Below are 27,093 nucleotides of genomic sequence, written 5' to 3'. Positions count from 1 at the left end.
CAGGATCAGAGACAAGCATAGAGTACAATAGAGTCGCAATCATAGAGTACAATAGAGTCGCAAAGTATGGAACGCCGTTAGTGTCAAAACCCTTTTCTTGCGCGCGCGGAATTTTTTCTGGCGCGCGGAAAGAAAAAACCCGTTTTCGATGAAAATCTCTGAATTTCCGGATTCCGCGCCGGCTTTCGATATATTTGCGCCGTTTGTGTCAAAACTATTTTTTCCGGCGCGGCGCTCCAAATCTGTTCCGCGCGCGGAATTTTCGATGTATCGATTCCTGCTCGCCGCTAGAGTACCTGTATAGCGAGAGTATGGACAGATCGCTTCATGGAGGGCTTAGGGCCCAAAAGTGCAGCCACCCTTCTAACCAACTTCTAACGCACAAAATTTCACTGCCAGTCTGCAGATTCCAATTCTAACAATGATGGCAAAGAATGTACAGAAATGAGCGTTCTTCCGCAAAATTGAGTAAATTTATGCAAAAACTGAGTCAAACACGTGCTTAATAAACGACGGTTCGTAACAATAGTATTAGTAAATCGTTCTGGATATTTGAAATTCATAGGTTGGCTGCATTTCTGGGCCCTAACTTTATTCGCAGAAGCATCGGTGAAGGCCTGATGGATTTTCGGAGTTTCACATCTGTCCATACTCTCGCTATACAGGTACTCTACTCGCCGCCGGCGCGGCGCTCCGAAATCTGTTCCGCGCGCAGAATTTTCGATATATCGATTCCTGCTCGCCGACTGTTTTTTCCATAGAGTACATAGAGTCGTAATGTAAATGGGAGAGTATGGAACGCCGTTAGTGTCAAAACCCTTTTCTTGCGCGCGCGGAATTTTTTCTGGCGCGCGGAATTTTTTTTCGGCGCGCGGAAAGAAAAAATCAGTTTTCGATGAAAATCTCTGAATTTCCGGATTCCGCGCCGGTTTTCGATATATTTGCGCCGTTTGTGTCAAAACTATTTTTTCCGGCGCGGCGCTCCAAATCTGTTCCGCGCGCGGAAGTTTCGATATATCGATTCCTGCTCGCCGTTTGTGTCAAAACTATTTTTTCCGGCGCGGCGCTCCAAATCTGTTCCGCGCGCAGAATTCTCGATATATCGATTCCTGCTCGCCGACTGTTTTTTCCGGCGCTGCACCAGAAAATAATTCCGCGCGCCACTTTTTCGATATATCGATTTTTCTGCGCGCGGAGAATATTATCTCTCTTTTGAACGATTTCCATTATCGATCCTCTGCGTGCCCCTGGCCCCTGCCGTATGTGGGTCGTGTAAACAAACGCAGATTGATAACACAAATGATCCAAACAACTCGAAATCTCTTAATTTTAATTAATTTAAATCCATTTTCGACTTCAACCAAGCATTTGGCAATAATATTCATCGTATTTTACAACCTGGAGCCACGGCCTATCGGCTCATTTTAAGGTGCATTCTGAAAATCAGTTTTACAAGTCCAATGTCCAAACCCAGACTTTCTTCTTTACTTTTTTTTAACCATTCTCTTTTCACTTTCGCCTCAAATCAAATGTTTTGCAGTTTTTTTATCTTAAGTAAGTGGTCCTGAATTCATTCAAGAGTTAGAAGTTCACGATTTATTTAGTATTATAGCCTTTTGACCTCTTAAGCTTTATCGATATGATCTCATGTAGTTCGAGGTTTCTTTGGCCCAAACCAAGTGATTACTTACACATCTGATGTGAGTCTTATGGCTCTTCAAATTCGCAGTGTAGAATTAAATCAGAGACTACAGTCACTTAATCCAGTTCTGCTCTCTTGTTCAATGTTTGTCATAAGTGTTTGTTCGTGTCTGTTCTTTATAAGTGACCACTGTAGTGCATATACACAGTTATGCTATCGGTACAGGTATTATTTCTTGTTTTCTACAGTCAGGACTTTCTCCTAAGCGCAATAATTTACCAAAGAAATTCACCTAGTTGCGTAAATAATTTGGTGGATAGATATTCTGTTAATGTCTCCTTGCGGTGATGCAAAGTTTCTGAGATCTGTCATAAGTGGATTTTGCATTTAGACGGTCACTCTTGCCTGATAAAATTACTGCTCTAGCAGCTTCAAATTTATACTTTGATCTCTGATTCATCACTAAATGACACTCGTGCGGTGTCATTTATCTTTAATCAGTTCAAAGCTATTTCGACAATGAATCATCAAAGGTCCGATCGAAGAAGGAATTTTCTGGTGAGTGCTGCGGCTGAACCGACATCACAACTCTACTATCGAAAGCATCAACCAAGACATGATCATTCGTCTGGAAGTGGAAATATTTTGCAACTCATCAGCAGGCCGATTATTGAAGGCTTAGAGCAACCCGACAAGACAACAAATTCCGATATATTACATGGAGAAGATAGGGCTATGTCTTTTCATATCGGGCTGACACAGTTTCAATAATCAGGTAGATGGTAGTTTAACAGGTAAGATTTGTAAAGTCACTTAGGTATCACAAGTTACATTCGTATCTCTTGTGGAATAGTGTTTGTAGGTATGCTTACCTTTGTGGAGATTAATTGATAACAAAACGAGCATATCGATGTCATAGCCTAACTAGAAAACCATGTACGTAGATTTACAAAGTTTCAGACTTTCTGTTTCTCTTCGATTATAAAATCATGCAACGAAATGTTACAAATGTCATCCCCAGATAACCTTAACCATGTTCCTGACTTATTCTTATGGGAGGATGTAATTCTATGTCTTTTCAAAATCCTTCCATCCGTCTGTACCTGAGAAATTCAGTAAACCAGCCGACTTTCGGACTTTTAACAAGAATGGTCGGCAACTTTACCATTGAAATGATTCTTAGGTGTTTCTGAACAAAGGCATTTTATTAAAATTTTTGTTGGACAGGTTTGATTCACCCTGAATTCTTAAATAGAGAGAAAAAAAATAATTTCTTCACTCTAGAAAGACATGAAACTGACCAAGCTGTAGGTAAGTAAGTAGTTTTTGATTACTTCATTCCATGAAATGTGATGAGCCTTGTTGCTGCAGGAAACACAACATACTAGCAGGAATCCTCAAATAAATTTTCTATCTTGTACAATATCTGTTGATACTTAAGTATTTGATGATACCTACGAAGTACAAAATTTCTGAAAAGACACTGGGAATACCAGCAGAGTCATCTCAAAATTTTCTCTCAGGAACAAAACTAAAAATTGTGGAAGTTTCCTAAGAATGCTCTGAAGACAAATTTACGTATTATTAATAGATGAAGTGTAGCCTGCTACATATCATGTCGTATTCCTCTTCAAATATACATGCAGGTGAGTAGATTTTGAAATTTTGAGCGCACAATTTGCTTAAGAAAGAAGCGAGCACTACCATGATTTCCACTTACGATTACCACTTCCTCATAAATTTTTATAAGTTGATGCTTTTGAAAGTTGAGTTGTGATGTCGGTTCAGCCGCAGCACTCACCAGAAAATTCCTTCTTCGATCGGACCTTTGATGATTCATTGTCGAAATAGCTTTGAACTGATTAAAGATAAATGACACCGCACGAGTGTCATTTAGTGATGAATCAGAGATCAAAGTATAAATTTGAAGCTGCTAGAGCAGTAATTTTATCAGGCAAGAGTGACCGTCTAAATGCAAAATCCACTTATGACAGATCTCAGAAACTTTGCATCACCGCAAGGAGACATTAACAGAATATCTATACACCAAATTATTTACGCAACTAGGTGAATTTCTTTGGTAAATTATTGCGCTTAAGAGAAAGTCCTGACTGTAGAAAACAAGAAATAATACCTGTACCGATAGCATAACTGTGTATACGCACTACAGTGGTCACTTATAAAGAACAGACACGAACAAACACTTATGACAAACATTGAACAAGAGAGCAGAACTGGATTAAGTAACTGTAGTCTCTGATTTAATTCTACACTGCGAATTTGAAGAGCCATAAGACTCACATCAGATGTGTAAGTAATCACTTGGTTTGGGCCAAAGAAACCTCGAACTACATGAGATCATATCGATAAAGCTTAAGAGGTCAAAAGGCTATAATACTAAATAAATCGTGAACTTCTAACTCTTGAATGAATTCAGGACCACTTACTTAAGATAAAAAAACTGCAAAACATTTGATTTGAGGCGAAAGTGAAAAGAGAATGGTTAAAAAAAAGTAAAAGAAGAAAGTCTGGGTTTGGACATTGGACTTGTAAAACTGATTTTCAGAATGCACCTTAAAATGAGCCGATAGGCCGTGGCTCCAGGTTGTAAAATACGATGAATATTATTGCCAAATGCTTGGTTGAAGTCGAAAATGGATTTAAATTAATTAAAATTAAGAGATTTCGAATTGTTTGGATCATTTGTGTTATCAATCTGCGTTTGTTTACACGACCCACATACGGCAGGGGCACGCAGAGGATCGATAATGGAAATCGTTCAAAAGAGAGATAATATTCTCCGCGCGCAGAAAAATCGATAAATCGAAAAAGTGGCGCGCGGAATTATTTTCTGGTGTAGCGCCGGAAAAAACAGTCGGCGAGCAGGAATCGATGTATCGAAAATTCTGCGCGCGGAACAGATTTCGGAGCGCCGCGCCGGCGGCGAGCAGGAATCGATACATCGAAAATTCCGCGCGCGGAACAGATTTGGAGCGCCGCGCCGGAAAAAATAGTTTTGACACAAACGGCGCAAATATATCGAAAACCGGCGCGGAATCCGGAAATTCAGAGATTTTCATCGATAACGGGTTTTTTCTTTCCGCGCGCCAGAAAAAATTCCGCGCGCGCAAGAAAAGGGTTTTGACACTAACGGCGTTCCATACGCAAAGTACTGGAGCGCCGATGAAGCCAATCCATTAAGGTGATTCGTCAAGCTCAAAAGAAGTGGTCGAACTGGCATGCGATATATCGCATCTTTTAGGTCAAAAATCTCGGCAGATTTTGAATTTTCAGTAAAGAAAAGGACGATAGCCCCTGCGCATGAGCCTAAAGAATCATTCTAAACCTTAAAATCGGCAAAATTCAGAGAAATGAAAGCAGGATAGTGTTTGGAAAAAAACCTCGCATTCGATTCAGCTATCGATTTCGGTATCGAATGCGAGGTTTTTTTCCAAACACTATCGTGTTTTCATTTCTCTGAATTTTGCCGATTTTTGGGTTTAGAATGATTCTTCAGGCTCATGCGCAGGGGCTATCGTCCTTTTTTTTGCTGAAAATTCAAAATCTGCCGAGATTTTTTACCTAAAAGATGCGATATATCGCATGCCAGTTCGACCACGTCACTTGAGCTTGACGAATCACCTTAACAGGCGTTTCCGAGCCGCGTGTGCTCCGAAAATTGTGAACCATTTGTGAACCCAACGGCATTTTGTAACACGGCGGCTTATGGAGAAATCAAGAATTGCTTGTGTTTTTTAGGTATTTTATAATCCAATCAGCATTAATTTTTGCAAATTTTGCTATTTAAAGGTAGTCAAAGCCATAATGAATCCATTGATGTATATTACTCCTGGATAATATTCATATTGGGATTTAATTTCTGACTTATACCAAGTGTGAACCAACCGGCATTTCTTATCACGGCGGCTTACGGGAAAAGCAACGACTGCCTGTGTTTTTTCGACATTTTTTAATTCCATTGATATTAATTTGTGCAAATTTTGCTATAATTAGATAGTCAAAGCCATAATGAATCCATTGATGTATATTACTCCTGGATAATATTCATACAGGGATTTAATTTCTGACTTATACCAAACGTGAACCAACCGGAATTTTTTAACACGGTGGCTTATGGAGAAATCAAGGACTGCTTGTATTTTTTCGACTTTTTTTTAATTCCATCGGTATTAATTTGTACAAATTTTGCTTTAAATAGATATCCAAAGCCATAATGAATCCATTAATGTATGTTACTCCTGTATAATATTCATATATGGACTCAATTTCAGACTTATTACCGGCCTACTTGGCTGGTTCAATGTGTGTGGACCTAGCCGACGAACGGAGCCGAGTTGGGAGTGGGGAGGTGGGGAGCGCTGAGCGCGAGTCTCTGCGTATGCGTCGTCGCTCAAGATCCATCCATATAGGTCAGTCTCTGGTCATTACCGAAACCCAAATGAGAATCTTCTGCGCATGACGTCAGCATTACTGCCGCGAAAACCAGAAATGTCGGAAACAATGCTTTTCTTATGGGAGAGAACAAATTTTTCTTAATGAATCATTTAAATTTTTTTCTTTTAAATTCTTTGAAGCTTTCTGAGTGTCGAAAGGAACGTTTAGAAATTAGCGTCAAGGGTTTCAATTCAGCTGAATTTGCGTTCTTATATTTTTAAATGATTTTTGAAGTCAGCGATGTAACAAGCCATCTAGTGGTATAGATTCGCGTGTAAAAATGGCTGATGCAGAGTAAACTGTAAAAATGAAAGAACACAAATTCGGCAAAATCGAAACCCTGAATGCTAATGTCTAAAAGTTCTTTTCGACACACAGAAAGTTTCAAAGGATTTAAAAGTAAGAAATTTAAATGATTCATTAAGAAAAATTTGCTCTCTCCCATAAGAAAAGCATTGTTTCCGACTTTTCTGGTTTTCGCGGCAGTAATGCTGACGTCACGAGCCAATGGAAAGGGGCTTACCCCGAGCGGGGAAATCTGCGCAATGGCTGACCTATATGGATGGATCTTGGTCGTCGCTAGTCGCCGCACACTAGTCTCCGGAGAACTGGACAAAACAGCCTCGAAAAGTGACTTCAACGGCGATCCAGTACTTTGCGACTCTATTGTACTCTATGGTCGCAATCTCCAAGTGTGAACCCAACCATAGAATAAAGAGACTAACGTCAACAGAAGCGAAATTGTACTCTGGGCCATACTCTCTCAATATAGGTACTCTACTTTGGGGACACCTGGGACACCCTGTATGAATACTCCATTTGTATCGACATCCCTAGTTCAAGAAAAACCCAACAGAGTACGCTGACAGTATGAATGCGCTGGCTATTGCTAGCCAAATGCTAGCTACTAGCTACTGTGCATGATGGCATGTTATTGACCACGACAAATTCTGTTTCACTACTTTCATTCATTGTTGTTGTGTTTGATGTAGGAAGAAGCACCCACAGTTTTATTGAACTTACCTACTCGTAGAGCGTGTAACTGAGTTCCGTGTAGGTCCAACTGACGGCGGTTACCTTTTGCACAGTGTCAAAATGGATTCTGTTAATTATTTCACCGCTTGTCAGTGTTTCTTCTTCGTGAATTTTTGAATGTAATCTAAGTGAGATCATTTAAACAGGTTCCTCACAACATCAATGAGTTGTTGTGCGTTCGCGTCCGATCTATAACAGTGTGTCGAGAATGGAAGGGAACATTGAGAGAGAGTGCAGTGCTCTCGGAGGATTATTTCAGCAAATTGTAGCGGATATGAAGGTAAGCTCATTGGCCAATCGAATATCTACATTACTCTCTTCATTCAACTTTGAATTCTTCGTGGAATTTTGTATTTGAATGTTCTATACTTTATGATAAGTTACTGTGATGAACACTGAGATCATGTTTTTCATCTTCATCCTTGAGCTAAGCAATAATATCAAGTGCTTTTGAATTTACTCGAATAATCAGCTACATATAATAAAGCCACCTTGACCTGCTGACTCATGAATAAATCACCTAGGTGTCAAAAAATTATTGATGTTTCAATTTTTGTAGACTGAGCTCTACATACCTACCTAGCTATGAAACGAAGGATCACATCTTGTAGAGATGATAGCTTCAGTCTTGTGGCAGATGAAACCCCGTAGTTCCAGCCTTATTGTTCTCTTAAAGGCACTGGGATCTGGGTTAGAAGGAGCTGGATTTTAATGTAATCAGGCTTCATTTTGTATGTCTTTATCTATCTAGCAGCCTGATAGTTGAAATTTATGTCGGCACGACAAGAATCGAAAATCGATATATTACACGGCGCAGATAGGACTATGTCTTATCTTATTGTGCTGACGTAGCCAGTTAAAGTTTCAACAATCCAGCGGGGCGATTATTGAAACTATGTCAGCCCGACATGACAAGACATAGCCCTATCCGTTGCCTACGAGAATGGAGAGGCCGTAACTAGTCAGTTCTGTAACGTCAAGCTAGTAGATATTTACCGAAAACAACAAGCATCTCCGGGTCATCAGTGCATCGATGAGTGAGGCAGTCGCTGCGTGGACCAATCAGAGTCGCTCTCGATCGGCCGAAGTTGCGCGAGCGGCCCGTTTGAATCTGAGTGGAGTAACGATTTTCGGTATTACGCATTCATTTCCTCGATATTTAGACAATGTCACAAATGAACTAGTTAGTTTTCTAAAGTGAAATTTCATCCTCTTTCTAAACGGTTCTTATGAAATTTTGCGTCAGAACAACCCTGAAAGAGATATCGGCGAGAAATCATCGCGCGGCAAGCGTTCTCCCATAAGAACGCGTGTTTAACCGCGGCCGAGTTTCATCTACTAGTGTGACGTCACAGAATCGTAGTTACGGCCTCTCCATTCTCGTAGGCAACGCCCTATCTTAACCATGCAATATATCGCAATTCGATGTCTTATCGGGCTGGTTTAAATTTCAATAATCGGCCCGCAGCTGCAGGTCCAGGTTAAGCCTCCAGGAGTGAGTGGGTAGTGTTTATATCCCTCAAAGAGATTATGGCAGCTTGAACCGCTTGAAGATCTGATCAGCAACATGTCTGCATTTAATACCATTGGTGTGCATTGGTCACCTTAAACTGATAAGAAAACACACATTGTGATGTGCTCTCACTAAAGTCTTGTCAAAAAGTTGTTTTTAAATTAAATTAAGCTCTGGAAGTTTTTCAAAAGTTTTAAATGGTTTTCAAATGGTTAATAGACAAAAGTGATAAATCTTCTCAATATGTTCCGTACACCGGATTCTGCTAAAACTATCCAAAAATCCAAAACTTCTCTAAAAGCAGGGAAGAAATCTGGCATTAAAGAAGATTTATGCGGAAAGTGCAAGAAAAAGGTTCTAAAAGATGAACCGGGGATTCAATGCGAAGGGTGTGATAAGTGGTATCACACAAAGTGCGTTGAGATGTCTGCAAGAGTTTATGACCTTCTATCAACAAGTGAAGCTGAGTGGAAGTGCATTTGTTCAGTGTCCCAAATTAAACCAGGTGACACAAATGGACTTATTCAGCTCTTGCTGCAAAAACTCATCAACCTGGAAGTTACGATCAGTGCAGTTACGGACGTCATAAAGGAATTCAACGATCTTAAGGCGTGTTGTGAAGTCCTAAAAGATAGAAATCAAGTGCTGGAAGAGAAGTTGGACAAAATAGGAAAAAATGTATTGTCTCTATCCTCTAAATTAAACTCACCAGCGAAAGGTTCTAGATTGCCGGAAACTGGTGATAAAGGTGTGCCATACTCCAAGGTTGGCCTGGTGAATGTTCCGGACTTAATTATAATGCCAAACAATACTGATAAGGGTGAGCGTAATGTCCTAAGTGAATTAAGGCAAAATGTCAAGCCGGCTGACATTGAAGTGGTAATCAGGAGTGTGAAGTCTTTGAAATCTGGTGGAGTTGTAATAAAAGCTGATGATCAGGCTGCTACCGATAAACTACATAAACACCTGTCTGAAAAGCTAACTGATGTGTCGATCAAGGTAACTAATCTTCGGAAGCCTCGTATCTTCTTGTCTGGACTGGCTAAGTGTATCTCAACTGAGGAATTCTGTGAGGAGATAAAACAGCAAAACTATGGGATCAGCAATGATGACCACTTCAAGGTACTACACTGTCGGAAGATCAAAAAGACGGGTCAGTGGATGCTTATCGCAGAAACTTCAAGTAAAACTTTTCATAAAATAGTAAATAAACATATAAATATTGATTGGAATTCTTATTTTGTTAAAGAAGACCTTCACCCTATAAATTGTTTCAAATGTGGAGGCTACGGGCACATAGCCGCCAATTGTCGTAGTGAATCAGCATGTATAGTTTGCGCTGGAAATCACACGCATAAGGAATGTAAAAAGAAAGTAGTTAAATGTGTAAACTGTCTTAAATTAGCTTCAAATACAAAGTTAGAAGTTAATGCCCATCATAAAGCGATTGATTTTGGACAATGTGAAGTCTACAGACAAGTAAGAGATCAATTAAAGTGTAGAATTGACTATGGAAATTCTTTACAGGATGGACAGGGTTAATTTTAATTTTAATCCCTTAAGAGAAGAACAAGATCATAGTGCATATGTTCAGCATTGCCAAGTGAAAGAGGCTTTATCAAAGTTTGGACTAAAGATCTTTCACTGCAATGTTAGGAGCTTAAATGAAGAGCATTTTGATAATGTAGTAGTCCTTTTGTGTTCCCTTGGAGTAGAATTTGATGTCATAATCTTTACAGAATGTTGGGCAGATGCAGATATGTTAATCCCTTTCAACTTGGCAGGGTATGAGAAGTTAGGAACTGAAACGCTTAAAAATAGGAGTGATGGTGTTTGTGTGTTTATTTGTGAAAAGTCGATATCTAGATTTGAATGTAGGGACATGAAGTGGAATTCAGCCACTGGCTTGAACCTTAAGATATGGAAAGAAAATAGAGAGTACTCGGTACTCTGCTGTTACAGATCTCCTAGTTATTAAGTGGATAGATTTCTTATTGAACTTGATAATGCTCTAGCCGCTAAAGATTTGTCAAGAGAAAATTGTGTATTGCTAGGCGATTTGAATATTGATTTACTTCAAACTAATAGAGATAGGGATGGTTATGTAGAACTTTTATCTTCTCATGGCTTTGATTCTCTGATCAATGAGGTGACCAGGCCCAATAAAAAAGGAGGAACTTGTATTGATCACTGTTTTGTAAGATCAAAATTGCCAATGTCAGGATTTATTTTAAAGAGTGATCTGGGAGATCATTTTCAGACCCTTTGTGGTCTTGGATCTTGCTCAGGAAAAGATGTGAATCTATATGGGGATCTTCCTTCCTTTCTAAACTCTGAAACGCTTGAAACTGATTTCTCACTCTTAGAAGCCTCCTTAAAAGTAGAGAAGTGGGGCTCAGTCTACGAACAACAGGAAGTAAATGCGGCCTTTGAAGAATTTATTTACACGCTAAAATCACATATAGTGGAAGCATCTTTAAAATCGCCTACAAAATTGAAACTGAGTAAGGCGAAAAACCACAAAATTAAGCCCTGGATTACTCGTGGGCTCATAACTTCCATTAGGAAAAGAGATCGTATGAAGTTAAAGCTAAAAAACAATGATTCGCCTGAGAAAGTTGCAGAATTTAGGCAATATAGAAATTTTACGAATAAGCTGATTAAGCAAACAAAAATTGATTATTATAAATCTAAGTTAGCAGTGGTGCAAGGTAATCTAAGAAAAACTTGGAATTTGGTGAGAGAACTTACTGAAGATAAGAAAGCGAGCGGGATGGTAAAAGCTTTAAGAGTGGATGGAAATCTCATCTCATCCCCTGCAGATATTTGTGAATCCTTTAATAAATACTTTATTAGTGTTGGCAAGAATGTTGGGGAGGAAAATGAAAAATTGCAATTGAAGTCTAATACGGCCAAGAAGTTCCATGTTAAAAGAAATATGAATTCAATTTTTCTAAAACCTATCTTGCCTAATGATGTTATCTCTATAGTAAATAACTTAGGTAACTCTAAAAAAATAGATTACTGGGGTATCAGTGACTATGTGCTGAAAAAAGTAATAGGGAAGATAAGTAGTGTTTTTGCGTATCTATTAAATTTCTCCATTATTGAAGGGTTGTATCCAAACTGTTTAAAAATTGCTTGTGTTACTCCGTTATTTAAAGGTGGTCTATGTGAAGATCTAAATAATTGCAGACCAATCAGTAAAATCTCTGTATTAGCCAAAGTCTATGAAAAATATCTAAAAAAACTACTTGTTGATTTCATAGAAAGTAATAACATTCTTCATCCGAAACAATTTGGTTTTCGTAAAGGCTGTTCAACAGATGATGCCATGTTATATTTATCTGAGAAAGTTTATAAAAACTTAGACAAAGGGCTAAGTACTTTAGCTATTTTCCTTGATGTCAGAAAGGCTTTTGATACTGTCTCCCATCCCAAATTACTAAATAAGCTAGATGCCTATGGGATTAGGGGCTCGGCTTTAGCTCTGCTAGAGTCGTACCTCCTAAATAGGGAGCAAATTGTTTTTTGTAATTTCAATAAAAGCCAAAAACTTCTTATTAACTATGGTGTTCCGCAAGGCTCAATCCTGGGGCCATTACTTTTTATTCTTTTCATTAATGCTCTGTTAAATCTTAAAAATATTGATTTATGGGCTTTTGCTGATGACACTGTGTTATTGTTTGAAAATATTTGTATGGACACCCTTTATAGTTTAGCACAGCAGGGTTTAAATTTGGTCTCTGAGTGGTTTGGAGAAAATCTATTGGCCCTAAATGGCACTAAGTCTAAATATATGGTGTGGAGGAAGAGGAATGTTAGTACTGTTTTGAAACTACATTCTCATGATTGTACCAAAGAAAATTGTAATTGTGTTGTATTAGAAGAGGTGCAGAATTTTAAATATCTTGGAGTCATTTTTGATAATAAATTGTCCTGGTCTTATCATGTTGATTATATTTGTAAGAAGCTTAGATTTATGATTGTTAAATTTTATAGACTTAGTACAGTATTCGATCGGAAATTTTTAAGAGCTCTTTATTTTAGTTTGTTTCACTCCGTTGTAACGTACGGTATTGTGGTTTGGGGAGGTCTTAGCCAGACCTATTATAATAGGGTTTTTAAGCTCCAAAAGAGTGTTGTAAGGTGTATTTTGAGGAAGAACAGATTTTATCCAACTGCGGAGTTGCTAAGCGAGTTGAATGTGTTGGAGCTTAGAAAGTCCTATTATGAGAAGGTCTTACTGCGATACAAAAGGCGTAACTTCCAGGAGCTAGTTATGACTAATTCCATCTATCCAACTAGGGCTTCAAATGTAAAAGCTGTCCCTCTTAAAGCCATAAGTAGTATTCTGAGGAGAGCGCACTTTTTTGTCATAGTAAAGCTTTTCAACATGCTGCCCTTAGACCTAATCACAATACCGTCGTTCTATGGTTTCAAATTTAGGGTGAAATTATGGTTAGGGAGAACTGATTTTGATATTTTGTAATTTGGATTTTGAAATTTTGTATTTTGGAAAAATTTTACCTTTTTACTATTCAATATGTTACTATTTTACTATTTTAATATTTTACTATTTTACAATTTTAACTTTTTAGTATTTTACTATTTTAATATTTTACTATTTTTTACATGCTCTACTTTTCATACATATTTGTAAACATTGTTTACTTAAATTTTCTCTAAATTAGTTTTTTATCGTTTATTTCTGTTAAATTTTTGTAGTTTGAGATTGTGATCTTAGTTACGTCGTTATGGTAGTGTGTTTTCCCTAGTTGCACCACCCGCCACAAGTTCCTACTTATAGGGTGGTGGGATGATTCATTTTAATTTTGTTATGAAATTTTGATATAACTGGCTGTGCTATTCATGTAATCTGAAGTGAAATAAACATATTATTATTATTATTATTATTTTTTTTTTTTTTTTTTTTTTTTTTTGTAACTCAGAAGAGGGAACACTTCCGGCACAAGTATTACTGACGGGCCACAGGCCAAAGTCAGTAACACATACTATCTTGCTTGAAAAAAAGGGTAAACGTTATTTTAAAGTAAAATTTAAAAAAAAAAAAAAAAAAAAAAAAAAAAAAAAAAAAAAAAAAAAAAAAAAAAAAAAAAAAAAAAAAAAAAAAAAAAAAATTAAAAAAATTAAATTTTAAGCGAAATCAAAAAAATTATTCGATATTAAGAAACGACCTGACAATACTTGACGTGCTTATAACGACGGACTTCTGCATTGAATGAAGCAGGTAACTGTTTATTCCGAGGTCTCGAAGATGTTGAACTAAACTTTTTGGAACTATCCCCGTTACTGACATTATCAGGGGCTTGATACAAACAATATTCAGGTTCCATAATCGCTTCATTTCTGCAGCTAAGGGCAGATATTTTACCATCTTTTCCTGATACTTCAGCTCCAAGTTATGATTATTAGGGATGCTAATATCAATGATGTAAGCGGTGCGATCTCGCTTATCAACAAGCACTATGTCCGGTCTGTTTGCCATGATGGTTTTATCGGTTAGGATCGGGTTATCCCAACAGAGCCGGAAGCGCTGATTCTCCAGGACCGTGGCTGGGCAATATTTGTAGTAGGGTTCAGCAGTATCACATAGTTCTCGATCGTTGGCCAGCGCTAGATGTATAATTTTAGCCATGTTGTTATGCCGCTCGGTATATTCCTTCCCTGCAAGCAATGCGCAACCAGATGTAATGTGATCTATTGTCTCGGATGCAGCATTACACTTCCTACACTTATCGCTCTCGATCTTCTCCTTCAGTATATATCTCTTGTAATTCCTGGTACTGATCACTTGGTCTTGTATTGCGAGAACAAATCCTTCCGTTTCTGGATACAGCTGCCCTTTCGATAACCACAAGAAAGACTTTCCTTCACTAACATGATCCTGCGCAACTGAATGATAAAAGCGTCCATGCAGCGGCTTGGAGGCCCATGCCTCCAACTGGCCAGCAACTGGGTCTGAGGGTTGTTCTTCATTCAGATCGTGACAAGCGAGGCGCAAAGGCGTGTAGGATTTATCTATGGCATTTACTGCAGCGTGCAAAGTGCTGTCGTTTCTACTGAGGAAGTAATTTCGCAGGTTACGGACTTGGCTGTGGCAGACCTCCTTCACATCAAGGATACCTCTTCCCCCCTGTTTGCGGGGGATGTGTATTCTCTCCTTCGCGGCTCTTGGGTGATGCTTATTCCACTTGGTCATCAAGGTTCTGACTTTCCTATTAAGCCCCTCAAGCTCCGTGTCAGACCATGGGACAACGCCAAATGAGTACGCTAACGCAGGAATGGCGAAGGTGTTGATTGCCTTGGTCGTATGTTTTGAGTTTAGAGAGGTCTTAAGTATCGCACTCAGCCGATCAACGAAGGTGTTAACCAGGTGCTCTTTGACTCTCACCTTCTGGATGGAAGAGCTCTGCCACATTCCAAGGTATTTATAAGCATCCTCCATTGTCAAGCTATTGATGACGTCACCAGAATTGGTCACAAAACCATCCTCCCGCACTATAACGCCGTTTTCTATATGGAGCGTCGCGCATTTAGGTACTCCAAGCATCATGCCAATATCATCACTGACCTCTTCAATCACCTTGAAAAGTTGATGCAACTGGTCTCTTTGGGATGCATAGATCTTAATATCATCCAAGTAGGCTAGGTGGTTGATGACGTGGAGTACTTGTCTGTTCCGACGCAGAGGGAACCCTACCTTCATCTCTCGAATGCAATTTGAGAGGGGATTGAGGCCTAAACAGAACCACAATGCACTAAGACTGTCACCTTGAAAAATACCTCGCAGGATGTGGATGACCTCAGTTTCCAATTCACTCGCCGATCCTTGTATTATGATTCTGGTGCGCCAAGATGCCAAAATGCTCTTCAGGAAATGAACAATGACAGGATGGACTCGGTAGATATTTAAAACGTGAATTAGCCAGCTGTGCGGCATTGAATCAAAAGCTTTTTTGTAGTCGATGTAACCCACATGTAAGTTACGACGTTCCTTTACAGCCTGCTTGAGCACAACCGAATCAATTATTAACAGCTCTTTGCACCCGAAGCTTCCCTTGCGACACCCTTTCTGCTCTTCACACAAAATTTTCCACTTAGCTACATGTCTCCCAATTAATCGGGTTACAATGGATGTGATGACTTTATAGAGCGTGGAGAGACATGTAATCGGTCTATACTCAGATGGGTCCTTCGAATCGCCTCCTTTATGTTTCGCAAACGTCACTCCTTCAGTCAGAAATATCGGCATTTTGTCAGGATGAGTAATAATATCTTGAATGCTTCTTGAAAGCTGCGTATGCACACATGTTAACTTTTTCAGCCAGAAATTGTGAACTTTGTCTGGTCCGGGAGCCTTCCAGTTATGAATATGCAAAGTTGCTCTCCGCACATCTTCCTTAGTGATTTCAACCTCACCTTCATGTGTAATGTGGGCATGACGCACTGTTTCCTGCTCAATCCAAGGAGCTGTGCTATTATGCTCCTTGGCCTCTGACCAGATGGATCGCCAAAATCGCGTTACGTCATCTTTCGATGGGATTTCTTCGGGAGCGTTTCTCACATCCGCGGCGTTTCCCATCCTTCGATAGAAGGCTCTCTCATTACGCTGAAACAGAGCATTATCTAAATGGCGCTGGTATGATTTTTTATATCTTCTGAGTCGGGCAGCTTGAACTTTTAACTTCTGCTTCAGTGTATCAAGATGGGTTAAAAGGTTTTCCTCATTCACATGGGCCATCTTCGCCCTTAACCTCTTTGAGGTATTCCCCTTGACACACTGGGTGACTCTCCCAATCTCCTGCCTTAGGTTGGCCACTTTCCTTTCAATCCTAAGTTGCCATCTTGGTGCATTCAGTTTGATTCCCCTACGCCCATGATTTGTGGGGCCTTTGACGGCTTGTGTTATCGCCTGAGCTGCACAATAGATGATGCAATGAACTTCCTCTAACGTTGATTCTTCACGAATGTGTGCTGGTATAATTCGGTTCATCCTCTCAATACACGCGAACAACTTAGGAGTGTAAGGAAGTTTTGGCAGTGACTGTCTAAGATTTGGACTGACTCCTTGCCATTTGATCATTTCAGCAATAAATGCAACCTCTAGCGTATCAGCTTTGATAACGTTCTCGTCAGCAGTATCAGTTGCACACTCATCATGCTCCGCATGTACGATGCCTTCATCAGTGTGTAATCCCGGTACAATGTCTCGCTGTTCCACCGGACCGTCTGTGCAAGAAACTGACGCGGGATCAGCCTCTAGTACGTTTTCTTCGTCTTCACATTCACCGCGAGAAATTTCAAGTTGGACTTCATCTTTGATATTCTGCAGATCATCAGCAGACATTTTACAAGACTTCAGTATCACTCGCTTTTGGTCCATTAGGCGCTGCTCTGAGACATTTTTGCAGTCAGGGAATCTATCAAGAAAAAGTTTCCGCATTTCCGCCCGGTATCCAGGAATCGTTTCCATTTTAGACGCGAGGTAATAACAACGCATGACGTGTTGATTCATGCTTAGAGTCCAAGCCATGCGTTGCCTGAGTTTCCCTGCTTTAGTGGTCGTCGGCTGACTAGTCGACGAAACACTTGGAGCAGGGTTGGTATTGTTGGTTGGCCGTCGTGCCATACACTGGGACGATCCACGACCATCTTCGTTCCCAGCGTGGGGACTATTATGCGCGCCATGTTCCCCAACCCTTGACGCGACCGAGGCTCTTCTTTTATCGTCTTGTGCAAGAAGATCACTGACTGGGGGCTGCAAACCCCCAACCAGGGATGCGCAGCTGGTTTTTCAAGTTGGGACAAGCACAACTCTACTTCCTCGGACGCCCCTGGCGATGTTTTGGCCACGAGGATGCCCAGCCACTTGCTCGGGTACCGCGGGGTCGCCAGCCCTCGAAAGGGCCTCCCGTACGACATTGAGGTCGCCCCTGAGGTTATTATTATTATTATTATTATTATTATTAATAGGAAATTTACTTACCAAACTCTCTTAATAACTCTCTTTTGGGGGAAAATTTTTTTTCCTTGTCTCATTCTCTGATTGATCAAGCAATGTTTAGTCTAGAGTTTACTAGTCTGAAGTATGCCCGTTGAATTGGAGCAGTGTTATTGTTTTGCGTAATCAAGGTGTTTTCTGCGTAATTGGAAGGTCGCTGCGTTGTGGCTGCGTTATGCTGCACAAAGAAATCTACTTATTTCGTGCGTAATTGAAGTTTTTTGAACATTTCAACCTTTCACCGAGGTTTTTAGGTTAGGTACGTCTTGCTGATCTTGGTAAACGGTCGTTATGAGGATATTTTTTTACCTACAAGCAATGTTGCAACTTCGCTTTAAGATCCTTTCCTAACTTACATAGGAAACAAAACTGTTTCTATAGTTTAAAATAAGTGTAATATCATTGATAATTTGTAAAAACTGTGTAGGTATTTGCTGTGTATTTCGAAAAGTTTTCCTGCATGGTAGCGTCCGTAATTGCAAAATTTCGCTGGGAAGTGTTGTGTAATTTGCCACCAGGTTGCGTACGCACATTTGGTAACACTGAATTGGAGAAGTATTACTCACTTCATTTACTTAAATCACAATTATAGGCCAGCTCTTCTCAGCTATCTGTCCAGGTGTATGTGAACTTGCATCATCAATTTTGTAAGGTGTAGATTCATTGTTACTTAAGTGTAGGTAACTCTTCCAATGAAAATTAATTTATAAAATGTGAGGTGCAACTGCCAAGTCTGCTAAGCTGACATGCGGATTTTTCTGATCCAGCTGAAATTTTTTCTACAGACTCTTTGGATGAATTAATTAAGAATTTTTTTCTTAGTTTTATCCAATGCGCCCTAGAAACAGCCCAAAAGAATTATGAAAAGGTGGATTTTGAGCGCGTACCTACTGGACATCCAGTCACACTGCGCTGCAAGGTTTACGTACGGTTAAGATGTGCAGGGAGGGCTATGCAAGGCTAAGTTAGAGTCCCTTGAAACTGAGAGTTAAGACAATGTGAATCCATTTCTGATTGGTTGCCGTATGATGACACAGAGTTGGGTCCCAAAACGTCTTTTTTTTCTTCCCTGTAGTCCGAGCCGGGTCTGGAATGAAATGGAAAGTATGGTCCGAATTGAGGAATTGGAGGAGCCGCAGCGACAACGGTCATAATTGATCTTGTCTTTTGAATCTTATCCTTCCCAATTTCATCAAAACCCCGATGAAAATCCAAGGTGTTATCTATGTTAAACTACAGTCAAAGAAGCCTCGCTCCGCTGGTAAACGTCAGGCACAAAAAACCGAATGTCTTGCTCAACTTGTTCATCAGTACAGAAGCAATCAAATTGGCCACCTCAAATTTGTCTAAACCGCGCCCTACAAATTTTTACCGCCTTGATGTATTTTTTTTTTTTTTTTTTTTTTTTTTTCTTAGTGCTTTAACCTACACTGACAATTTTGTTTAATTTTTTTACTTTCAAAATTTTAAATATCCTTACTCAATAACGTAGTATTTTAAGTAACCTTATAAGAAGCATCTCAACCATTTTTAGCCATGCCTACCGCTACGGTTGACAGTCTAAAGCCTGTATAAAATGGGAAGGAAAATGTGGTTGCTATTGCCGGCTCAGGTCGCGTAGCACAGTGGCTCCTCCTTTACCCTTATGGGAAAAGTGGCAAAAACCTCATAACTATGAGTAAAATTAACAAATATGGATTATACCGTTGTGTATCTCCAAATACCTGTATTAGACAAACACTATCACAAAAAAATAGAAATAGATTTGTTTTTGACGGGGGGAGGGGGAGGGCGTTGATAATAAATCCCACTGTTATATAGGTAATACTAGGGTTAATTAAAAAATGAAAACTTCGTGGCACTGTGAAGTTTTCTATGACCAAAAAAATGAAATTTTCAATTTTAACCTTTAATGTAAAGTAATTAATGAGACCCTAAACTTATTATCCACCTTTAATACATTTTAAACTATTAGAAAAAATGCAAAGATTAAATGCATAATGAATTCTTAAAAACCCAACTTTTGGTGCTTGAGAAAAGTTGTCCTTGTGTTGTTGTTTTTAGGTGTTTATTATTGCTGACGTTGGTGTTGTTATTGTTGTCTGTATCCTATCTATACTATAAGCTCCAAGACCTCCTAATTTTGCGAAACTGGTAACGCTTAGTTCCAGCGTTTTACCGGGCCGATTTTCATGATTTTTGCGGCTATCGACGGGCAATTGTCTCTAGATAAGCCAACTCTTTTCAGATTTTCAAAATATGGCCTAGGTTTTTTTATATTACGTGGTAAAGTTGCAAATTCTTTCATTTAAACAATGTAAATTTATACTTTTTGTCATAGTTCGTTTGAGCGTTCTACCGGGCCGATTTCCATGATTTTTGCGTGAATCGACAGGTAATAGGCCCTAGATGAGCCCGCTCTAATCAGATTTTGGAAAAAGGACCCAGGTTTTTTTAAAATCACGTTATAAAAGTGAGTGAGTTTACAGAATGCTACGGTACTGCTACCGCTATGCGCGGGAGGATGCGCAGTGGTCGAGGAGGTTGCGCAGTAGCTGTGTAGCTTGCGCATCAGCTCTACACTTATCTACACAAGATTGGATCTGCGTCCTCATGTCGAGAGGTGGCTGAATCGTCTAAGACGTCGAATGCGTCCACTGTGAACTCGGTGCGAGTTCGATCCCCGACTCATCAAATCTAAATTATTACTTGACTCTACCATTGTTCATTGTTTTACTGCAATATTTCATCAAGCACTCATTCCAAAACGCGTCCTTTTAATTTTAAAGTAATTTTAAGTAAAGTTTAAAATTAAAGTATACCTCATATCGTAATTTTAGAGGGTAAAAATAAAACTAACACTGATAGGAGGGTAAAAATAGGGCCGCAAAGCGGCCCATTGATGGCGCGGAGCGCCTTCAGGGGGTTGGGCCGCGTAGCGGCCAGGGGGCGTAGCCCCCTAGTATTTTTATATTAAAATGCAAAGTTCCGAATCTTGGGGCATTAACTTTGAGAGAACCACCGGACCGATTTGCGTGATCTTAAATGAAAGCCCCTGAGTTGTAGATTTGCAGGCTGTGATCGTTTTTTCGATTTTCTCAAATTTTCTCCCATAATTTTCTCAAATTTTCTTCGATGCATTAAAACGGAGGTCCGAATCTTTGGACGTTAACTTTGAGAGAACCACCGGACCGATTTGCATGATTTTTGTTTTAAATGAAAGCCTGTGATCTGTAAATTTGCAGACTGTGATCGTTTTTTTCGATTTTCTCAAATTGTCTTACTTTTATCGACGAGTGAAGTTTAGCTGGGCTCAAATTTTCTCCCATTTATTCAGACTAAAGTCCGCATTTTGGGACATTAACTTTGAGAGAACCACCGGACCGATTTGCATGGGGTTTTTTTTAAATGAAAGCTTATGATCTGTAGATTTGCAGGCTGGAATTGTTTTTTCGATTTTCTCAAATTTTCTTACTTTTATCGACGAGTAAAGTTCAGCTGTTTCGAGCGGTCATCTGGCCGCTACCTGCTTGCCCGTCCCTAGATACCCCCCCCCCCCCTAGGGTCTCAGCCACCCCTCCCACCACGTTCTTTCGGCTACCTCCGTTTCCTCCCACCAACCTCAAAGAAGGTTTGGGTCGCATTGTTGTTCTTCACTCACCACCCACATTCCGTCGCAATCTCTCGGCTACTCCACTTCACCACTTCTTGATAGGCATCCTGGCGGTTTGACTGACCCTGACTTATTAACTGCAGCGGTGCGCACACGTATTGCTAACAACATGTATTGTTATGGACATTTCATTCTTATTTGTTCTTTTCTCTTTCCAACTTTGTTTCAAATTTGCTTGATACTTCGTTTCTTCCTCTCTCTTTATTTTGTTGGTCGGTCGACTACGTTGATCGGCTTTTTGCTATTGAAAGCACATTAAGACTTCATGGATTTACAATATCATCATTTGATCTTCCGGAATTGCTTCCAATTAACCTGAATCTTCAAGGGTCGGAGCCTGACTCTCCTTCCCCTAAAACTATGATTCCATGATTTCTGCCGCTAACCCAGAGGAACATCAACTTATTTCTGAAATAATTAGTCTCATCCAAAATCCATCTTACACGTGTAATGCGATTTTCATTGATGGTCCAGGAGGATCGGGAAAAACTTTCGTTTAAGAATGTCTTACTGCGTATTGTACAAAGGAAAACTTAGACGTCATCTCCGTTGCTTGGACAGGTATCGCCGCATCGTTTCTACCTAACAGTCGGCCGCACAGTGTGTCAAAACCCCAATCTAGCTGCTCAAAACCCCCCTTATATCAAGTCAACAAATGGTGTTATTTATGGTCAGAGTGGGTCCACAGGCACCCACTGGTTACGTATCTATCATGGTTATCACAAAAATAAATTTTTTGGTCGCTAAAATGATAGGGATTGCAGCCGGTAAACCTCCAGCCTCAATCTCGCCATCAGGAGTGGTGCCACTGTATTGCTTTTTTTTAGAGTACTTCGTGGCGAAAAAGGGTCATTTCTGGATGAAACGAGATGCCAAAGGCCAGAGAAAGGAAATATGATCGTTGATTTCTCCAAAATCATTATTTAAGTATTATAATTGCTCATTGAAAACAGTGCCCAAGACCGTTTACTTTTCCTGGCTTTAATAGAGCCGCAAAAGCGCGATACTACACGGAACACCATGAAACTTATATGAGAGTGTTCAGAAAACTATCTAGATTTGAAATGTCTTTAGTTTTACTGCTACCTTCCGCAACCTTGAGAATAAGAGCACATTTTGTTCGGCGATTCCTAGTGTAAAAGCGTGCGGGCGGCGTTTTGCGATCTCCCCCTACAGGCTGTCACAGGTGAAGTGAGACGGAGGCAGCATCTCACCACGCGCGCTCGGTCCCCTGATTTGAGTGAGCCTTATCATGAGACTTTTCACAGGATCAGATAAGACAGTGTGGTGGCTCAGTTGATTGCTTCTTTCATTATTACTTGCATGATCGGTGTTCAAATCCCGAGCAGATCAATTTTTTGAAATTTTATTTTCTATTTCATTACGATTTTCCCATTATCTATACTGTCATGGAAGGGGGAGGGAGGTCCTCATAAATACAAAGTTGCATCGTATTTTTAACAAGTTTCTTGTATGATTTGAAACAGACTTTCTTATTTATTTCTAATGAGGAAAGGTTTCGGACATGATTTATGAAACGTAGGAAAATGAAAAGGAGGGGGGGGGGGGGGGCTCGCCGAAATTTTCCTTTACTGGCAAACATTTTGAAAATATTATCTTTGACTTATCACTTAGAGTTGCCGAAACGTATCATTTTAATAATATGGAATTCATATTTCTTTGGATGGCCAAATGAGAAATTCGCCATTTTGAAGTGGAATGCATAAGCCCAAGACATCCTCCAGGACTTATTTTGGATCGGAAAACACAATTTGACTAATTTTTGGGGTTCATCAGGTCACATAAGGCGCCTAAAACTTAGTTGGAATTTTACGATTTTTACATGAGTTGAACAGGATTTTTAGATGGCCGCCATTTTGAAAATTTTGATGACTAAGTTTTGAAATTTTAGGTGAACCTTCTTCAAGCTTACACTAATGCCTGTGCGAAATTTGGTGGTTATCCGACCAAATTTAGAGACGTGAAGAGGTTTTGAGCAGCTAGATTGGGGTTTTGACACTCGGTGGGCCGATTCATAGCAAATTCAAAATTCCTTCGGTTCTGAATGAGAATTCTGTGTCGGGTCTGACGGTTAGCTCAAGAGAGGCTGAGACTATTCGGAAAACAACGATCATTTTTTGGGGTGAAGCTCCCATGGTTATCACGCATGCTCTGGCATGCATCGACCGACTTCTTAGAGAATGGGTAATGATATCCCTTTTCGAGGAAAAATTGTCGTCTAGGGTGGTGATTTTAGACAGGTTTTACCCGTTGTTCCGCATGCTTCTCGCCAAACATTGGTGCAAAATGCAATCAAATTCTCACCACTTTGACCTCTTTTCAAAATCAGAAAACTTACTCAAAATATGAGAACTTCGCAAGACGAAGCGGAGTTTGCAAAATTTTAACTCAAAATAGGTGATGGTGTTTACCTTTCTGCTAAAAAAGGCTATGCCGGAATTCATTGATTTACCGACAAGCAGTATCACTGAAACTGATATTATTACTGAAATTTATGGAAAAGATAGCTTCCTCATGTTCGAACGTAGATTTCACAAACTGCGCAATTCTGGCCCCTAAAAATAAGCATTGCAATGAAATTAACGACAAGGTTGTTGAAGTTCTTTCAGGTGTCTCTAAAACGTACTTCAGTGTTAACAGGCTCATTGTAGAGGAAGAGGGAGAGGCTCTCAATTTTCCCCTCGAATTATTGGACAGTCTTAATCTTAGTGGCTTACCACCGCTTAAACTCACACTTTTGGAGGGGGTTTTTGTCATGCTTTTAAGAAACCTCAACATTTCTAAAGGTTTATCGAATGGTACCCGATTGATCGTCTGGAAACGTTATGGAAATTGTCTTGATTTGCAGGTCATTTCCGGCGAGAAGGCCGGTGAAAGAATTTCACTGCCAAGAATTGATTTGTCACCTGCAGACTCCTCTCTCCCTTTTTCTTTTAAGAGGCGACAATTTTCAATTCGCATTGCGTTCTGCATGACCATCATCAAAGCTAAGGGTCAAACACTGAAGCGAGTCGGCATTTATTTACCCCAAACAGTTTTTGGCCATGGTCAACTATATGTTGCACTCTCACGGCACGAGCTACATCGTATAAAAATTTTGAAGTCCAAATTCTTCCCAAAGGCAACCGTACAAAAAACATCGTGCACAAAGAGGTGATTCGATCTTTTATAAATCCCAAAAGCCTCATAGTCATTAGAAAATTATCAAAAAATAAAAAAAAATAAAATTAAAAAATAACATAAAAAAAAGAAAAACTAATAATGCGAGCTTTTTATAACATTTTTCGGTAGAATGGCAGTCTCCACCTTGTAACGCAGAGAGGCATTTAAATTCCTTGATCTTCTACCGCAGAATCATCATCATTATTAAATAGATTCAACTAATCGCTCCGATTCCAAATAAGCTACTGCACCACCATTGCTAGCTGCTCCGGGCGCCCTACGGGCGCCCGGAGCAGCTAGTTAAGAATTAAGAATAAAATGTATTTATGACAGCCGAATATACAATAAATCTTTGCAGACAAGGCTGATGGAAAGAAGAGAGTCTCACCCCGGGAGCATGCAGTTACTCTCAGTCGCTTTTTACAGCCAGAATCAATTCAGAGATAGTGCTGCTGATGCTGCTGCTGTTTTTTCTTTTATTCTATCATTTAGGCTGACTGTGCAAAGGATATTCGAAATGTGGAGGGGAGTGTTAAACCAGAGCCCTGTTAGCCACTCAGGTGTTAAAAAGTGTTCTACCGTTTCCCAAGTGGATTGAAAAGGAACTAATCTCGGACGTATTGGGGGTTGGGCAAAATTTGGGAAGCTTTTTATCTTTTTTCATTTTTCGTTTCTATAATAAAATGGAACTGAATTCTTTGGCGTAAACAAACAACCGGCGAGGAGGGGACTGGAGGCAGCTACAGACCAAGCAGCGTTAATTAGCGTGAGACATACTAGCGCGGTGCGACGGGAATGCGCGAGAACCATAAGAAACTGTGTTTCTTTCCGTGTCATTTTAATATTTTAATCTCTATAATTTTTTAAAAGACTCAAGGAAGGCACCTTCGACTCCCTGAAAATACTTGTAACGATTTTGCACAATTTTCAAATGTCTTTTTACGAAATTCAACGAATGATTCAATGTAATGATTCATGTAATGTTTCAACTTCCGTAATTTATAAAAAGAGTAAAATAGGGTAGAACTTTTTCTCAGCAGTTAACAAACATCTCTGATTATCAAAAAATGCTTGTATTCATAAGCATGCTTAGCAATTTTTTTTAAAGAAACTACCTAGTGAAATCGGCCACAGCGGTGCAGCGCGCGAACTGTCTCGAAAACTGTTTTTTCTTCGCGCCCTTGCTATGTTTCAACCCCTGTAACTTCTAAATATGGTTGAATATGGTTGAAATATTTTCAGGGCAGATACTATGTACCTTTGACTCTCTGAAAATGCCTGTATTCTTTTAACATCCCTTGACAGATTTTTTAAAAGTCTTCTTACGCCGCTAATTATGTAGGTAGTTATTTTTAAATTCGAAGAACATCCGGTTTTATCCCCATCATTCAAGAATTGTTTTCTTATTTTTTTAACTACCCCAAGAAATCACAACTATATGAATTTGAGATGACGGGTAGTAAAGCCGTTACTCCAAAAAATTGATTTAGAATTAAATAGGATCAGAATTTAGCGTAAAAAATGCCTATTTTAAGGAATATCCTCTACAGGATAAAAATTCCGATTTTTGCAACCTGCAGCAATCGTAGAAATGAATGAAAGTAAAAAATACTATTGAATTATGTTAGTGTGAACCCTTAGCAGTAGGAAAATAACATTTTTTATGAAAAAAAAAGTTCTTGGGTAAAAGGGGTTTTTGCCGCTAAAAAACCACTCTGCGTCGAGTCGCGTGCGTCGGACCCAACCCAACTCGGACGCACGCCTCCACAGTGTCACAAACGGGAATGAAGATTACATTTCCACCAATTGCAAAGATTATAATCTGGAACGGACAGAAGAATGATAGGTTCGACAAGGAACAAACGGAATGAGAGAAGGAACGGAGAAAAGAATTTGAGAGTGACCCTATCAAAGATTAAGAAAAACGTTCAATTTGTGTAATCTTTATTCCAGTTTCTGACTCCGATTAAGAAAAACGTTCAATTTGTGTAATCTTTATTCCCGTTTGTGACTCCATGAGGGTGTGTTGTCAGACTCTCAGTGTAAAGGGACTCTAGGCTAGGCAAGGCTAAGCAGCGCTTTAGCCTACATGAGCCAACACATGAGCAGTGGCTAGGTTGGATAAAGGGATGGAATCAGCCTTAAGCCATTTGAAAGTTGCAATAAGAAAAAGAGAAAAAAATTCGAAGCTTTATATCCCTACGAATACCGTTGTCGTCATGTTTTTGCGACTTGGTGTACCTAACTAAAAACTGGAATGCAACAGGTCAGTGGAATGAACCACGGTGTCCGGTGCTGCTTGAGCTGGTCTTGTTGGCGCAGGGGTTGATAATATCCTAGATTATGCGATTCTATGATCGCCGTTTTTGTGGAAAGCCTTCAATTTTTTTTTCTTCTTAATTGTGCAAGAATCACAATTCGACGGTGTGATGCAGCAATCACATATCTCGTTTGCGGTGTGCAAAAATCTCCGCCTCTGTTATTTTTTTAAAGGAGAACAAATGACATCATTCCTTGAAGTTATTGCAGAATTTTCTTCGCACAGAGAAGAAAAATGACGACAGTTT

General features: G+C 39.6%; 1 protein-coding gene across 4 annotated transcripts in view; it reads left to right on the top strand.

Moving 5' to 3' along the window:
* The first annotated feature begins 7,016 nt into the window (after nt 1–7,016).
* The window catches only part of LOC109038091 (uncharacterized), a 111,377-nt gene continuing 91,300 nt past the window's right edge, over nt 7,017–27,093 (top strand). For 2 of the 4 annotated variants that reach the window (XM_072300458.1, XM_072300455.1), the window contains exon 1: nt 7,017–7,412. Coding sequence is in view for 3 of the 4 variants with exons in the window: in XM_072300455.1 (XP_072156556.1) it covers nt 7,341–7,412 (72 nt within the window). In the remaining variant the exon portion in view is untranslated. The remainder of the gene's footprint in view (nt 7,413–27,093) is intronic. The other 2 variants (XM_072300463.1, XM_072300449.1) reach the window with 1 other exon arrangement.

The sequence above is a fragment of the Bemisia tabaci genome, chromosome 1 (assembly GCF_918797505.1).
Source record: "Bemisia tabaci chromosome 1, PGI_BMITA_v3".
Lineage (NCBI taxonomy): Eukaryota > Metazoa > Arthropoda > Insecta > Hemiptera > Aleyrodidae > Bemisia > Bemisia tabaci.
This window is presented reverse-complemented; position numbering and strand designations above follow the sequence as displayed.